Consider the following 16430-nt stretch of genomic DNA (forward strand, 5'->3'; position numbering starts at 1 on the left):
CCAAGGTATGAAAGTACTGTTGTATGACTCACGTTTGAGACTTTTTCCAGGTAAATTGAAGTCTAGGTGGGTGGGACCATTTAAGGTGCTGCAAACATTTCCCCACGGAGCTGTGGAGATAGAGAACATGAAGAATGACACCTCTTTTAAAGTCAATGGGCATCGATTGAAACCATATTTGGAGAAAGTGGAGGAAGAGCAAGTTTATCAAGTTGTAGATTTTCTTGAGTTTACAACACCGTGAACACGCTATCATGTCTTGCCTAGACATTAAATAAAGCGCTTACTAGGAGGCAACCTAGTGTGGTTTGTGTTCTTTCCTCATTTTGTGTTTATGTTGTCACCATTCCATATTCTTTGCCTACTTGCCTTGTGTTAGTTGTGGTTAAGTGTGTTTTTGCTTACTAATACGAATGTATATGAGGGTTTTATGACACGGGACATGTCATAACTTTCGAAGGGGTGTTTATTTGTAAGTTCATGTTGGAGCACAAAGGTAAGCCGCCTTCCCGAATTTCAATTTTCTTTTATACTAATATGTTGTTAATGATTCAGGCATCCACTCTAGAATTTAAACCATTACCGGATCATTTCAAATACCACCCTCCATTCAAAGATCAATTCCATGCCGTTTGATTTGATAAAAAAAAAATAAAAAAATAAAAAAAATAAAAAAAAAAGATACTAAACATGGAGAAAGATGGAGCTTCACAAAGGTTGTTTACGTGAAGCCCCACTACGAGGCATAGAAGCGGGAGGCATAGAAGCGGGAGGCATCGGAGCGGAAGCCATCGGAGCGGAAGGCATCGGAGCTAGAGCATTCCAGGCCTCAATACTTGGCCATGCGCTGGATGACCCAGGAAAAAGGTGCCTCTGGAGATAAGCCGCAAGCCTTTGACGGTCACTGTGAATTCGACCCTCAGATTCTTGCAGCTCATCAAGCTTCCTCTTCATGCCCGACGAATAGTTATTTGCAAGCACATGCAAACTTCTATTCTCGTACTTAAGCTGCTGGATCTCTTGCTTAAGACTTTCCACCTCTGCCATCAATGATTCCACCTGACGGGAGCGGGCAAGCAGGCGTTGGCCCATGTTGGACACAGAACTCGCACACTGAACACTAAGTGCGAGGGACTCTTGAACGGCCAACTCATCGGACCGTCCTGACAGCAGCCTACTATCTTTTGGAGTGAGGAGGTTCCTAGCTACTATTGTAGCTGTTGTGGCGTCCTGCATCACAGAGTCTTCACCTGTAAGAAGACCGTTAGAAGATAAGAAAGAAGGGCGCCATACGTTACCTTGACGCAGCGCGCCCGTATCACTGCTAAGGCTCAATTCCAAGCTAAGGTTCGATGGGTTTGCCATTTTTCAAAAGTGTTCAAAGAGAAGGGATGGAGTTAAATTTCAAAGGGTCGGAGTCGATTTTCAAGAATGGGAAATCTTCAGAGTGTGTTTGTTGGCGGTGATCGATATCTCTATAAAAAGCCAAGGCGACGCGTCCACCGATTCAAAAAGCCGGAATTTCCGGCGTAATTTTGGCGACGCTTTCTCGGCTTTTCAGAAGACGTGTTCAACTTTGTCAAAAGATTTCTTCTTTTCAGAAAACACGTGGAGGCCGTCATCGCAACTACACATCTTTAGCCGACAGGCGCAAAGTCCGGCGACGCTTTCTCTGCTTTTCAGAAAACGCGTGCAGCTTTGTCAAAAGGAGCCGCATCCGCACTACTACGTGTCGTTCAGAAAGCAAAGGGGTGCCTGCTCAGAAATCGAAGGGGCGTCGTTCAGAAATCGAAGAGGCGCCTGCTATTTCAAAAAGCCGGATTTGCGGGATCAAAACGTTTGTCGACAATGGTAAAAGAACAGTACCACCAGTTGATATTATCTCTATATATGTAGACCTTCGTCTTTTATGGCAAGGAAAACCTGAAGAAAATGCCCAACTCTCCCTCACCTTTGAGGGCGCACTCCCAGCAAAGCCTTTCGAAATACTCAATTCTTTCTTCTTCCCCAAAGATGATACCAGATGCCTGGAGTACAGATGACCCAGGAGGAAACGGCGGATTGAAGTGTGCTGATTCATTCACCGCTTCTTCAAAAGCAAAGGTATCTCATATCATCAAGGTCAAAAGCAAAAGTATCTCATATCATGCTTTTTCCCTGTCTTTTTCTTTGTCCTTGTTCTTACTCGCATGGCAAAGTGAAAGAAGCAATCAGCCGGCACTTGGAGTCAGTCTTCTGTTCTGGAGCCAACTGCCTGGAATCTATTCCTGATTGCTTACCTAGCGTTGCTCTCGAGTAGTCATCTTCAACGGTTGATACACTTCCAGAGAAGGGACCACTTCTGCGAAGATTGAACAAAGAAACAGATAAAAGGAGGAAGCTCAGACCTTCGGGGAAGACCAAAAGAATCCTGCTGCCCAGTTCAAGAGTAGCACAAAGGAAAATCAACGATGGGCGGAAACCAGTTCAAGAGTAAACCTGTGGAATCACAAAGATCAATGCCTCAATGCAATTACCAAGGAGAAGATGGAATTTACACTCTATAACCAGATTTGCGTCCCTAAACTCTTCTCTTTGTTAGTTACATTCTGCCATGTTTAGTATGTTTAGTGCTGTTTGTGTGTTTACTTATGTTTTGTGTGAATCTATGCTTAAAACATTGAGGACAATGTTTGATTTAAGTGTGGGGGGGGGGGGGGGGTAACTAAGTTTGTTGATGCAAATTCGTTGAATTTTATCACCCATAACTTCAAGTGTTGTTCCTTGCTGTTTTAAATGTTTTTAAGTTATGTTTTAGAATGTTTTGTTTTTATAACTCCGAAAATCACATAAAAATTTAAAAAAAAAAAAAAAAAAAAAAACATGTTTTGAAAAGCCTAAAAAGAGTGTTTTAAGTCGTTTTTGTGTGTTTGTGTCTTAGGGTACCTTCCAACACAATGATAAGGATTTGGTTTGTAATTGCATGACTGTTAAAGAGAGTTATAAACATGGATGAAAGTTTGATTTACTCTTGGTATATGCTTGGTTATGGTTATAATGTATGACTTCACATGCAATCATAAAAAAAAAAAAAAAAAAATTTGTGACATGCTTGAAGGAAGGAACTCAAACAAACGCTACAACCCTGTGAGACTCGAGCCATTACCTTCTTTGGAGAGTTATTTTCTGTGATTCTTTGTTTTCTAAAGTTGTTGCATGATCTCATTATTCCTTGCTTGGTTGCTACTTAGAATGCAATTGTATCATGATAGAACTAAATGCTAGAACTTATATCCATTTCATTCAAAGCATGACATTGAATTGCATAACATAGATCAAGATAAAGTTGTGTAGTTGCCACCATAGCCAAATAGCCTTACTTCCCATATTTCGTATTTGTTGTAAGTTTTAACCCCTTTGAGCCTTGTTTAACCTATGTTCTTTGTTAACCCATGTTATCCTTACCTAGCCTAGAATAGGACCATCCATGCCTTTGTTCTTAAAGCATAGTAAGCATGACGGAAAATGAATTCCTTTTTTATTAATATGTTGCAGAAAATAAGTGTGGGGGAAGGATTATTGATGAGAGTTGTTGTGCCGTAGGCACGGCTAAAAAAAAAAAAAAAAAAAAAATTGAAAAAAAAAATGAAAAAGAAAAGAAAAATAAGAGTTGTTTGAATTTCCCCTATTAGTCTAAAAGTTGTTTTCCGCGCTCTAAAGGGAATTCTAAGTGCCTAATTCAATACTTTGCTCACTATTGCTTTAAGAATTTTTGTTTATCCTTCACCTTTCATTGTTAACCAGTACCCTAGCCCCGTTACACCCCTTTGACTTCTATCTTGATCGTTATGTGTTCAATAATGTGGAGTTTGGATTTGATATGAGCTTATGGAATCACTGGTTCTCATTCTAAGTAGTAGCATTCCATTCATGAGATCATATTCATGTCATTATCGTAAATCCAGAAAATGCTTTCTTTGTTATAACATATGTGAGATACTAGTCTTTCATGTTTACATCAATCTCTCACATATAACTAGTGTAGGGTGTGTAGTCAGAAAATCTGTGTGAAAATAGAGTGCATTCTAGTAAGGAATTGAGTAAATTCTCTAAAGCATGTTACTACATTTGAAATGTGTTTTAATTGCTTAATTGTGAACTAGTATGTGGTGACTATGATTAAGAATGTACTTAAGTGTAAAGATGGCTAAAATCTGTGAGAATAATGATTTTTAACTTGTCATGTGCATTGGAAATCCCTAAGACGGTTGTTGGAAGGTTTAGGTTGTGTTTTACTTGTTTAGTGTCGTTTTGTTTATTTGTTATTATTTTGTTTTGCTCGAGGACTAGCAAAAGCTAAGTGTGGGGGAATTTGATAGGAGCATATTTAGACGACTTACTTAGCTTGTTTTCGTGCATCTATGTTGTTAATTCATAATTGTTTTAGTAGTTTAAGCCATTTTCGTGTGTTTTTAGGTTCATATGGCTAAGGAAGCAAAAAGATGCATTTTGGAGCATTTTGGAGCAAAATTGGGCTTGGAATGGATAGCATATGCTTGGAGCCAAAGTGTTGGACGAATTTGAAAGCCTTGTATGCACTTTGGACATAAAACAAAGGGCCTAGCCCAATCAAACAATCCTTTGAGCCATGCAAAACCTCTAGCCCAATCAACAACCCTTAGCCACATGCATTCACATGCATCACAACCCCAAAACCATCAAGAAACACCATTCACACACACATGCACTTACTCTTTCATCATTGCACCACCATTCACACACACATGCACTTACTCCTTCATCATTACACCACCTTCTTCATCTTTATTCCACATGCATTCATCATAATTCACCCTAGCTACCACCATTCACACACACATGCACTTATTCTTTCATCATTGCACCACCATTCACACACATGCACTTACTCTTTCATCATTGCACCACCAATTCAACACATGCATTCACACACCAACAACCTAGCTCTTTTTCCATCATTATTTCATCCACATGCACTCTCAATCATAACAACCACATTCACTCTTAAACAATCACCCACATATTCTCCCATTCCCCCTATAAAAACCCATGCATTCATACACAAAAATCTCATCTCATTTTCATACACAAGACACCACAAACACATCCAATCTTCCCCTTTGCCGCAAATCCCCTTCCATTTCTACACAATCTCTTCTTGGCTTCATTCCATGTCATACACTCTCCCATTCGCAGAAACCATTCAACCTTAGCCGCTCCACCTTCATTTACAACACACTTGGAGCACCCACACCGAAGGCAACTCTTAAGGGATTTCGACATCAGTTTTGCTTCAAGCGTTCTTTCTTCTTAATCCTATGTTCACTCATGTTATATATTTTTATGCCAAACCTTTTGTAAACATGAAGTGTAACTAATCTCTCTCTAGGGATTCGATGTAGCCTTGCAAGATTGCCATGTAGTTAATTCAGAATTCTCATTTAATCTATCTATTTCTTGTTTCATTCTCCGTTTTAATTGTGACTTAGTGTGTTGATTTTAATGCTTGATCATCATTTGAATTAACCACAGGTTGTTTAGCCAAGATTAAAGCACACATCATGCATAATCTTGGTGGATATGTGAATGAATGAAGGGAATGTTTTGCAAACATCCTGCCGAGTGTTCCCTTTGGTTTTGTGAAAGTTTCTTGTGCACTATATATTCTTGATTAGGAACCAAAGTTGCACATCACAATTAGGCTCATGATTAGAGACATTTGATCAAATCCACACATCATATGGTTGATCATATCTAAGTGAAACAAACTCAAGAAATAGGTAGATGGATGAGTATAATCTGATTCAACAAGCATGGCCTTGGGTTAGCAATGGTAAAATCGAATCCCTAGCTTCATCTCCATTGGTACTATCTCATTTTATTAGCTGTTGATTCATTCATTTTGTGTTTACTTCATTTCCTTATGCTTTCAAGTTACAACAACAAATCTGCCTACATTGATTAGTTTTATTTCTCTAGTAAAGAGTTCTTGCAAAACAAGTGATTATATAGGTCCAATTAGTCCCTGTGGATTCGACACCCTTACTTGTGCCATTATACTAAACATATTCTAGCATGAAGAAGGAAAACAACAATCAGACCTCTCTTCGCACACTGACCCGCCAGTTAGCTCCACTTCCGTATATTGTGTGTGTGTAGAAAGAAAAATCTGTTATTGAACAGCAAACCTGATTTAAGGAATTAGCAGATTCTGCAACCGTCATGGTACCCACACATGTGCAACAAAGTCCAGCAAAATCAATGGCATGGCCACTTCCAAGAATAAACCCAGTTCCAGAAGTTGCAACGACTAGCATGCTGTGAAAGTGAAAAACTCATAAGAAAAAAAAATCTTAAACTAAGTTTCAATGACGAAAATTTGATAATCCCCAAGTTGGAAGACAATCCGCTACGAACACAAAATGTACATGTTTAATGCATGAATGAAAATACACCCAATACTGCTTTTACATGTTGAAGCAAAACATTGAAACATCCTTTTCTAACAGAGCAATCAAACTGAGTCCTGAATTCAGGAGTTGAAAAAAAATTGGCATAATAACTTAATAAGTGATAACTCAACTTAACTAGATGGAGGTGGAAAATATGTATTTTCTCACTAAGTGACAATGGTTATTTCCTTGAGAAAGGGATCATTTATGAATGTTTATATTGAAACGAGTATGGGTTACATGAACATGGGTGGGATGCAAAATCAGCTGTGAGGAGATCGAGCCCAAGCCGTTCAAAATAGAATTCTCAGGATAAGAGTCCCTTCATCTTGCTGCAAGTTAGCACTGGTTACAGAAGAGAGGATGAATTCTAGGAAGAGCAAAAGGGTTGGGGAGTCATATTTGAATAATTAGTTTCCTCACCTGTACAATATCTCCAGTTATTAAAACATGCCCCTTACTAGATTTGTAAGAACTTCTATTCCATTGAGCTGGGATGGTTTCAGGAAAGATTTCAATGATTTGGAAATAGGGGGAGCTCACTTCTTGGTTGTCTTTTTCGGGGAACTTTCGATTATATCTGGTTAGATCAGATGCTAGAAGATGGAGTTTATAACCATGTGGCAACTTCTCGGTTTATGTAACAATCCATCTCTCTTTATTGATTTAGTTTTTTCTTGGTTAGCCGCCTCATTGGTTTCTCATGGAGGATAAGGACAAGACTACACGTCTGTTCGTCTCCATGCTGGTGTTAAAACTGAGTATAAAAGGGCAAGAGAATTTCAGTTGGGAAGGAAATGTCAGTTGGGAAATCCTATCTAGGTGCTCTTCCCCGATTCTTGAGAGGCATCAAATTGTTGCTGGAGAGAAACAAGAGAATTTCAAAGACCATATTTTTGCGGGCAAGGAGGACTTAATGTGTTCAAACTTGATTTCTTTTTTTCTTTTTTTCTCCTCACTTTCTTCCCAATGGGGTGTATCCTTTTCGATAACCTAATTATTATTTCTGCAATCCAGTTTGTTTAAGAATGACAGCTTGTCCACAGAGATTATCTTATTGATACATTGAAATTAAATCTTGCTTTCCAATAGAAAATCAAACGTTTAAGGGCAATACAAGTTCAACTGTGTGAATCAACATGAGATTAAACATATCAAATAATCGCGCACACACAAAATTACAAAATTTTCACAGAAATTATCAAAAAATATCAGATAATACAATGATTTAATTATTCCCAGATGAAAAATGATTGAATTTAAAAAAAAATCAATACAAAATGGATTGAAGTAATGGGACAAAACTTTTCGACTGTTATAAACGAAAAAATCACGATTTAACGGTTATTTTAACTCCGATTTTGATGATTTTTTACAGCTACACTCCTGAATCATATATGAATACAAGGAACTGATTCGATCGTCAATTTAAAATATTTACACAAGTGGATACGACAAAATCTTTTGTTATACTTGATAAACGTATAAATAAAATCTAATTGTTAGGGAATCTAACATTTTAATGAGATACGCATTGTAAAAAACTATTTTCAACGATCCAACCGTCAAACTTGTTTGTATATGTGTCAAGATCGCATACGCCAAAAATCACAAAAAATAAACCTTTAGAGATCAAGTAACAGGACAAACCTTTTCAACGGTTATAAACGAAAAAAATCATGATTTAATGGTTATTTTGACTCCGATTTTGATGATTTTTTATAGCTACACTCCTAGATCCTATATGAATACAAGGAACTGATTCGATCGTCAATTTAAAATATTTACAGAAGTGGATAGCACAAATCTTCTGTTATACTTAATGAAAGTATAAATAAACTCTAAGTATTAGTGAATGTATCATTTTGATGGGAAACGCATTGTACGAAACTAGTTTCAATGATCCAACCGTCAAACTTGTTTTTATATGCTTCAAGATCGCGTACGCCAAAAATTGCAAAAAAAAAACATTCAAAGATCAAGTAACGGGACAAAACTTTTCGACGGTTATAAACAAAAAAGCACGATTTAATGGTAGTTTTAACTCCAATTTTGATGATTTTTTAGAGCTACATCCCTTGACCATATATGAATACAATGAATTAATTTGATCATCAATTTAAAATATTTACACCAATGGATATCACAAAATCTTATGTTATTCTTAATGAAAGTATAAATAAACTCCAAGTGTTAGTGAATCTATTGTTTTGATGGGATACCGCATTGTATGAAACTAATTTCAACGATCTAACCGTCAAACTTGTTTGTATATGCTTCGAGATCGCATACGCCAAAAATCACAAAAAACAAACATTCAGATATCAAGTAACGGGACAAACCTTTTCGACGGCGATAAACGAAAAATCACGATTTAACGGTTATTTTAACTCTGATTTTGATGATTTTGTATAGCTACACTCCTTAACCTTATATGAATATAATGAACTAATTCGATCGTCAATTTAAAACATTTACACAAGTGGATACAACAAAAGAAAAAGGCAATGCAAGAACCACAAAAACCACAAAAGAAAAGCAAAAAAAAAAAAAAAAAAAAAAAACTTTGCGCGACGTAGGTACCTCTGCGTCGCACAAAGATGTTTTGCGAGACGTATGTCTTTGTCGCGTGAAGTTTTTTTTTTTTTTTTTTTCCCTTTGCTTTTCTTTTGAGGTTCTTGCATTGCCTTTTTCTTTTGTAGTATCCACTTGTGTAAATGTTTTAAATTGACGATCAAATTAATTCATTGTATTCATATAGGGTTAAGGAGTGTAGCTATAAAAAATCATCAAATTTGGAGTTAAAATAACCGTTAAATTGTTATTTTTGGTTTATTGCCGTAAAAAAGGTTTGTCCCATTACATAATCTTTGAATGTTTAATTTTTGTGATTTTTGGTGTATGCAATCTCAAATTATGTACAAACAAGGTTGATGGTTGGATCGTCTAAACTAAATGTGTATCCCATTAAAACAATAGATTCACTAACACTTGGAGTTTATTTATACTTTCATTTAAGTATAACATAAGATTTTATGGTATCCACTTGTGTAAATGTTTTAATTCGATGATCGAATTAGTTCATAAGCAAAAGGGAAATACATATTAAAAAAAAAAAAAAACACTTTGCGCGACACAGGGGTACCTACGTAGCGCAAAGTGTTTTTTCCCCCTTTTGCTTTTCTTTTGGGGTTCTTGCATTGCCTTTTTCTTTTGTGGTATCCACTTGTGTAAATGTTTTAAATTGACAATCAAATTAGTTCATTGTATTCATATAGGATCAAAGAGTGTAGTTGTAAAAAATCATCAAAATCGGAGTTAAAACTACCGTTAAATCGTGATTTTTTGTTTATACCTGTCGAAAGGTTTTGTCCCGTTACTGGATCTCTGAACGTTTTTTTTTTGCAATTTTTGGCATATGCGATCTTGAATTATATACAAACAAGTTTTACGGTTGGATTGTTGAAACTAATTTCGTACAGTGCATTTCCCATCAAAACAATAGATTTACTAACACTTAGAGTTTATTTATACTTTTATTTAGTATAACATAAGATTTTGTGGTATCCACTTGTGTAAATATTTTAATTTGATGATCAAATTAGTTCATAAGCAAAAGGGAAATACATATTTCCAAAAAAAAAAAAAAAAAAAGAACACTTTGCGCGACGTAGGGGTACGTCGCGAAAAGATTTTTTTTTTTTTTTAAACTTTTTTTTTTAATTCGAGATTGCATACACCAAAAATCGCAAAAAAACAAACATTTAGAGATTATGTAACGGGACATTTTTTTTACGGCGATAAACGAAAAATCACGATTTAACAGTTATTTTAACTCCGATTTTGATGATTTTTTATAGCTATACTCCTTACCCCTGTATGAATACAATGAATTAATTCGATCATCAATTTAAAATATTTACACAAGTGGATTCCACAAAAGAAAAAGGCAATGCAAGAACCCCAAAAGAAAAGCAAAAGGGGCAAAAAAAAAAAAAAAAAAAAAAACAACTTGGCGCGACGCAGATATAAGTCGCGCAAAACAGCTTTGCGCGACGATTGTGCACCTGCGTCGCGCAAAGTTAGGAAAAAGTGGTCTGGCGCCAAAACTTTGCGCGACGAATCCTGACGTCGCGCAAAGCTGTTTTGCGCGACGTAGGTGTACCTTCATCGCTCAAAATAGCTTTGCGCGACGCCAGGATTCGTCGCGCAAAAGATCGTTGCGCAAACACAGTTTGCGCGACGTTTTCTATTTATCGTCGCGCAAACATACTTTGCGTGACGAAATTTGCTACGTCGCGCAAGTTGTCGTTGCGCAAACATATTTTTGTACTAGTGGAGGTACTGAGTACCTGAGGCGAGCTTTGGAGAGCTCCCAATAGCACTGGCCATAGTGGCGGGCCATGTGCGAGGCCCTGGAAGCCAACGACGGGAGATCAGCCCGCCGCCGAAAGGGCTCCGACTCCATCGGATCGGTGAAGCCCGAGCTTGAATGGATTCTTTATATATCGTCGCGCATATATAATGTATGTCATTGACTCTTTTTAGTGTATGGGTTTGAAGGTGGTGTTTTCTATTGTTTCCATTTGAAGGGGTCTGTGACATGCATGTTAGCGACTGGCTCTCAACCCATTTCATTTCAAGAGGATACGAAGAATTCCAATGTCATTGGGTGCTTGAGTGGTATTTTTGTTTCTATTTTTCGTCTTTTTTATCATATTTTTTCGTGTCATCATTTTAAAATATTTTGCATGTTGTCACTCGATTCAAAATAAGTAGGTTGATCATGCTCAAGATTGCAGCTTAGCATTCTATGATATTTTTGTTAATTTTGTTTCGGATTTATTTTCCCTTTGCAAGCAATAGTTGCAATTCTTATGTTAAAAATGTAACCTCCACGTTCTGCAAAGTTTTCCCCTTGCAAAGCAAAATTGCATCAGTTTGGATTTATTTCCGACTGAGTGCTTGTTTTTCCAGGAACGATTGATACCACTGTTCTAAAAATCTCCGTCTAGCTCCGCCTAGGCGCTAGGTGGTTGGTCACCGTCCCGATTAATGCCTAGGCGTTTGAAAATTAAGAAATGACCCATAGACCTACTGAGGCGCCCGCCTAGGCACCTGCCCAGACCTGCCTAGGCATCAACTCACTTAGGCAGAAAATAAATAACTTTCATTTTGCATTTTATTTTTTTTTTCAATAAATTGTAAGAGACTTGTCAAATACTTAAATGAGCACACATTATATGCTTGTTCCTCATGTTTTCATTATGTTCTAATACTTCATAATATATGTGTCATTATATTTTGTAGTTTACGATGAAATTATATATATTTTAAGTATAAACATACACTTATTTACATGAAATATAATGGATTTAGTTAAATCCGTCTAGACCCCGCCTAGCCGCCTAGACGCTAGGCCCCAGCTCGCCACCCGACTAGCACCTAACGTCTTTTAGAATCTTGGTTGATACCCTTGACCCTACCTCGCATTCATCTACCGCACAATAATACCAAAAAAGGGCTGAAGAGTTACAAACACATGAAGAGAGATGAGGACTTAAATTTCTAAATCCAATTTTGGATTTTATCTTTATATTTTCTCTCTTTCCTTGCTTCTTGATTGTTGTCTTTGATGTTGCCATTATCCATCAATATGATACTGTCTCTGTTTCCTTTTGTTTTTTATTGTTGTTCAATGCAAATTTTGGATCGAACGAACCGTAAGCAGGGGCACTCATTGATAATTTGGCTAATTTTGTGTTTAAAGCCATTTAGCTAATTATAATTTCTACATTTAGCTCTTTTCAAAAACTGTGGTATACCGTTTGTTACACCTTTATGTGTAATTTCAATTTACATGACGTTGGGTGTAATTTCAATTTACATGACGTTGGGTGAAAAATGAATATTATATGATAACCCCTTTATAAACTTCCATGACGTTGGGTGTCAGAATATAACATGATATCTCTCCTCTCTTAGTTTTAAGAACTAATTTAGCTGCATAATTAGTTTGAATTGTATTAATCTAATTTAAATTAATGTGCTTTTTGGTCTTTCAGTTTTAAGAACTAATTTTGCATTTCTATCTTTCCTCTCACTAAATTCTATTTTTCGTTTTCTGAAAAGGGTTTGACGGATATCGTCTCTTTGTGTAGGTGGTACTCAGAGAAGTTTGTGAAGGGCCAATGGAACAAGGAGGATTGCATTCAGATTGGCAGAAATACAAGGCCTGCCTCTGTGCGTTTCCAATCTTGCCCTCCTAAATTTTCATCCAAATCACAACTTAAACGATTATTTTGTCTTCTGATTATTTTTTGCAGAGGTTGTATTAATTTTCCTTCAACAGGAAATGTTGGGTTTCTTCAGGTATAATGTTATCAAATTCTTTTTTTCTTTCTTCTGATTTTGGGGTTTTACAGTTATAATGTTATTAAATTATATATATATATATATATATATATTTTTTTAAATTTTCTGATTCAGGTGTAATGTTATCAAATTCTAGACCAGGTGCATGCCAGGCATCAGTTCGGTAAAGGTAAAGATTGCCTAATCCTATTGCTACATAATAATATGAGAAAACAAGGATTTGAATATGTTAATTAGCTAAGAATTGGTTTATATTAGATAATATATATGATTTCGGATTTGTGTTGGTATAGCTATGGACAATTATATCTGTGATGGTGTTGCAGGATTGGCCATTTGTTTTAAAATTTTCATATTTTACTTCTCATTCTTATGCATCCTTGTATTGGTAACAAATATTCGAGTTTAGAGCTTTATACGAAATTATTTGGTGGCTGTTTGGAATTTTAGAATTTTCAATTGGTTTTGTGAATTCCTAACTTTTAATCTCATTTGGGTCTGACCCTTTAGCTGTTTTTTTAATGAAATTGCTAATTGATTGCATATTGTTAATTTGATACATTTTGTTTGTTTTAGCTCCAATTTCTTGCTTTACTAAAATCATTTGGTTCTAAGTTTTTCGTTCTTTCGTTGTTCTGTTTGCATAAAAACATGTTATACAAGTTTGGGGACTAATTTGAAATCATTTGGTGGATGTTTGTAATCAGAATTTTCTACTCGATTAGTTTTGTTTTAGTCTTAAATGGGGAAGACTCTTTTTGCTCTAAAGTTTGTTAACTGATAGAGATTGCAACTTGCAAGTATAACTTGGTATTGTGTAAGGTGAGTTGATCATGGGGTTTAAGTTTTAACAATTCAACTTCTTAAAATTGGGTAAATGCTGGCATTTGATAGTACTTTGAAGATGGATTTTCAACCTTGAGTTTTGACTCTCTATTGTGCACTTTTTTATTCAGTCTTGGCAGGGCATCATACATGACAAACAAAATAATGGGTCTTAGTAAATGTTGATTTTGTAAAATTCTTCGTTTAAATTTCTAGGTTTTGATGAATGCTCATTTAGAGCTGGTGACCACCAATCGACTCACCATCAACTTTGGATCAAGATTTGAGCATGCCTTAAAAATGTAAGTCGTCTTTTTCATTCTATTTTGTTGATCTTGTCGTCTGAATTTCGTAGAAAGCTTGCATATCGGTTAATTTTCTAACTTGGGTTAACTTTTTATTTGTATTTCTGGAAAATTGCAGAAAGCTTGCATTAAGATTTGGCTCTTCGATCTGAAGGACCATAGGATTGAAGGCTGAATTATTGTAAGTCTGTTCTTCTGTCACAGGGTTTACCCATGTTCTTCTCTCCAATCATTTCTTGACACTATAATAGTAATCTCAATTATTGTGGGATTAAAAGATTAAGATCTGCTTAGATTCTATGTATATACATTTTATAAAGTGAATTAAGTTCTGAAGTTTATGTATTCACGACTAATACATTCAATCCCTTTCATATGGCATGCATATCCATGTAAAGCAAGCAAAGCATCATTTCATTGGTTCTTAGGTACTGTATCGTCATTTTAGTTACTGTGTAAAAACTATTCATGCCTGTTTCGACTAATACATTGAATCCCCGCAGCGAAGCGCATACATATTTTCTATTATAGTCTATAATGGTTATTTAACTCCTCATTTTGCTCTCTCACATTAAAAACTGGTCAGCTTTATTCCCCACATTATGTTTGAATGAAATTGGATGATTCTGAGCATAAGATGTAAAATAAGAATGCAAAATTCACCCGCTAAATATGTTCAATACGGATACCCACACGTTTGGACTGGTTTGGATATGAAGATGAATATGAAAAACCGAAACCACCCTTAAGTCTGCTCAGTTTTATATTTTTGAAAATATTATATGTATATGTGTGTTGGGGACCTTAGGTAGGGTTATGCTCCCGCATCGTTGAATATGAGCTTAAATTCTTGTCGTTGAAAATTATAGTAGTTTGGAATGTCACAATTGCATTTTTATAGAACATTCTCTACGTGGAATACGCCTGCGCGTTTCGTGCAAGTGGAATCCTTGCCGGACAACAACACTCAAGTTGGTGGGCTAGTTTTTCCACTCAAATTGCCCAACGGGCTCCACTATTTCAGTCACTCATCTGTCCCCATATATGAGTACATAAATTAAGTATCCGATGAGTCTCTCTATACTTTAGAAAGTCATTTCTGATCAATTGGAGATTTAATTTGGCTTTATATTTGTTTTATATCGGTTTTATACAGTAGCTGTCCCTATTAGAGACAGCACCGGAGATGCTTTTAGCACCTTCATGTCTTCCGTTTTTGATGTAAAACATGTCATGCTCTGTACAACTTATCATGCATGTGGTGGAGGGTTGATAACTTGCTAGGTGTGGCCCTTCGGGGAAGTGGTGATGAAATAATTATAATATTTTCAGCAGGTTTTAAATTTTGCCCCGAACCTAATTTCAAAGAAAACTATACCCAATTTTTGGTAGATTATTGAAAGTTATTTTATTAAATTGTATCTACATGCACGTTATGGTTACGTCACCTTCTGGATGACGGCCAACAAGTCTCAATTTCAATGTCCAACTTGATATCGGGTTAAGATGTGTCAATTTCATAAAAGAATAAAACAGTGGCTCAAACATCATATATGCTTGAGAAAATTTCATATCTACAAGAAAGATCATAATTAAATTCATCTAACTTAAGATTATATTTATATATATATATATATATAACTTCATGATCCGTATCAAGAATGTCGTATTTATAAAGCAAATCTTACAAATTTTATACAGCCAAAGAAAAAACCAAGGAAAAGACAAAATAAATTGGCACAAAGAAGCATACAATAGTGTTAACATTCTAATTGGATAACAAAAGAGTAAAAACAAACCACACAAACTCGATCTATCTACCCAAAATAGTTAATAACGTTCAACGATTGCAGCATAGAACTTCTTCACAATGCGATTTTGGAACTGAGAAAATGTATTGCTCCATGGCACGTTAGACAACAATGAACCAAGAACAACCCAAAACCCGAATGCAAAACCAAGCCCCAAACTCAGATAAAAAACACCGTCTTCAAGTAAATGACCTTCTCTGTGCTTCTCATCACCTACCGGTGGCATGGCCTCATTTGTGCTGCAACGCTCTTCCAATGGAGGTCTGCAAAGTTTATTGCCAGCATAATTGGACAAATCAAAGCTCTGAAGCTGAGTGTTTTTTGGAATCTATTCACTTTGTAGTTTGTACTTTGCCAGTATAACCGCAAAGTTTATTACACAAAACAAAACGAATTAAGTTTGACTTTATCTATTCACTTTGTACTTTGTATGAAAAGCTTCATAAGGATTGTCAATTTCCCTAGTACTCACAACACATTTGTGTTTTCTTTTGGTAAAGAACAACAAAAATCAAGCACAGATGAAAACTGCGTTTCAAAGTCGTAACCTACAGGTTATTGCACCTCAAGAGCTTGAGTTTTTCGATGGCAGGTGTTGCCCAGCAAGAAAAGGTACTTCTACCACTGTTCCAGTAATGCCATCT

At 36.1% G+C, this 16430-nt stretch overlaps 2 protein-coding genes across 4 annotated transcripts in view; one reads left to right on the top strand and one right to left on the bottom strand.

Moving 5' to 3' along the window:
* LOC137745780 (protoheme IX farnesyltransferase, mitochondrial-like) overlaps positions 1-10963 on the bottom strand; it is a 51088-nt gene extending 40125 nt beyond the window's left edge. For 3 of the 4 annotated variants that reach the window (XR_015957000.1, XR_015956999.1, XM_088686370.1), the window contains exons 1-2: positions 10823-10957; positions 6207-6336 (exon numbers count right to left, since the gene is read on the bottom strand). Coding sequence is in view for 1 of the 4 variants with exons in the window: in XM_088686370.1 (XP_088542496.1) it covers positions 6207-6336; positions 10823-10938 (246 nt within the window). In the remaining 3 variants the exon portion in view is untranslated. Of the gene's footprint in view, positions 1-6206; positions 6337-10822 lie in introns of all 4 variants that reach the window. The other variant, XM_088686369.1, reaches the window with a different exon arrangement.
* The window catches only part of LOC137712265 (uncharacterized), a 105635-nt gene that overhangs the window by 76019 nt on the left and 13186 nt on the right, over positions 1-16430 (top strand).

The sequence above is a fragment of the Pyrus communis genome, chromosome 15, assembly GCF_041283825.1.
Source record: "Pyrus communis isolate YQ-2024b chromosome 15, ASM4128382v1, whole genome shotgun sequence".
Taxonomy (NCBI): Eukaryota; Viridiplantae; Streptophyta; class Magnoliopsida; order Rosales; family Rosaceae; genus Pyrus; species Pyrus communis.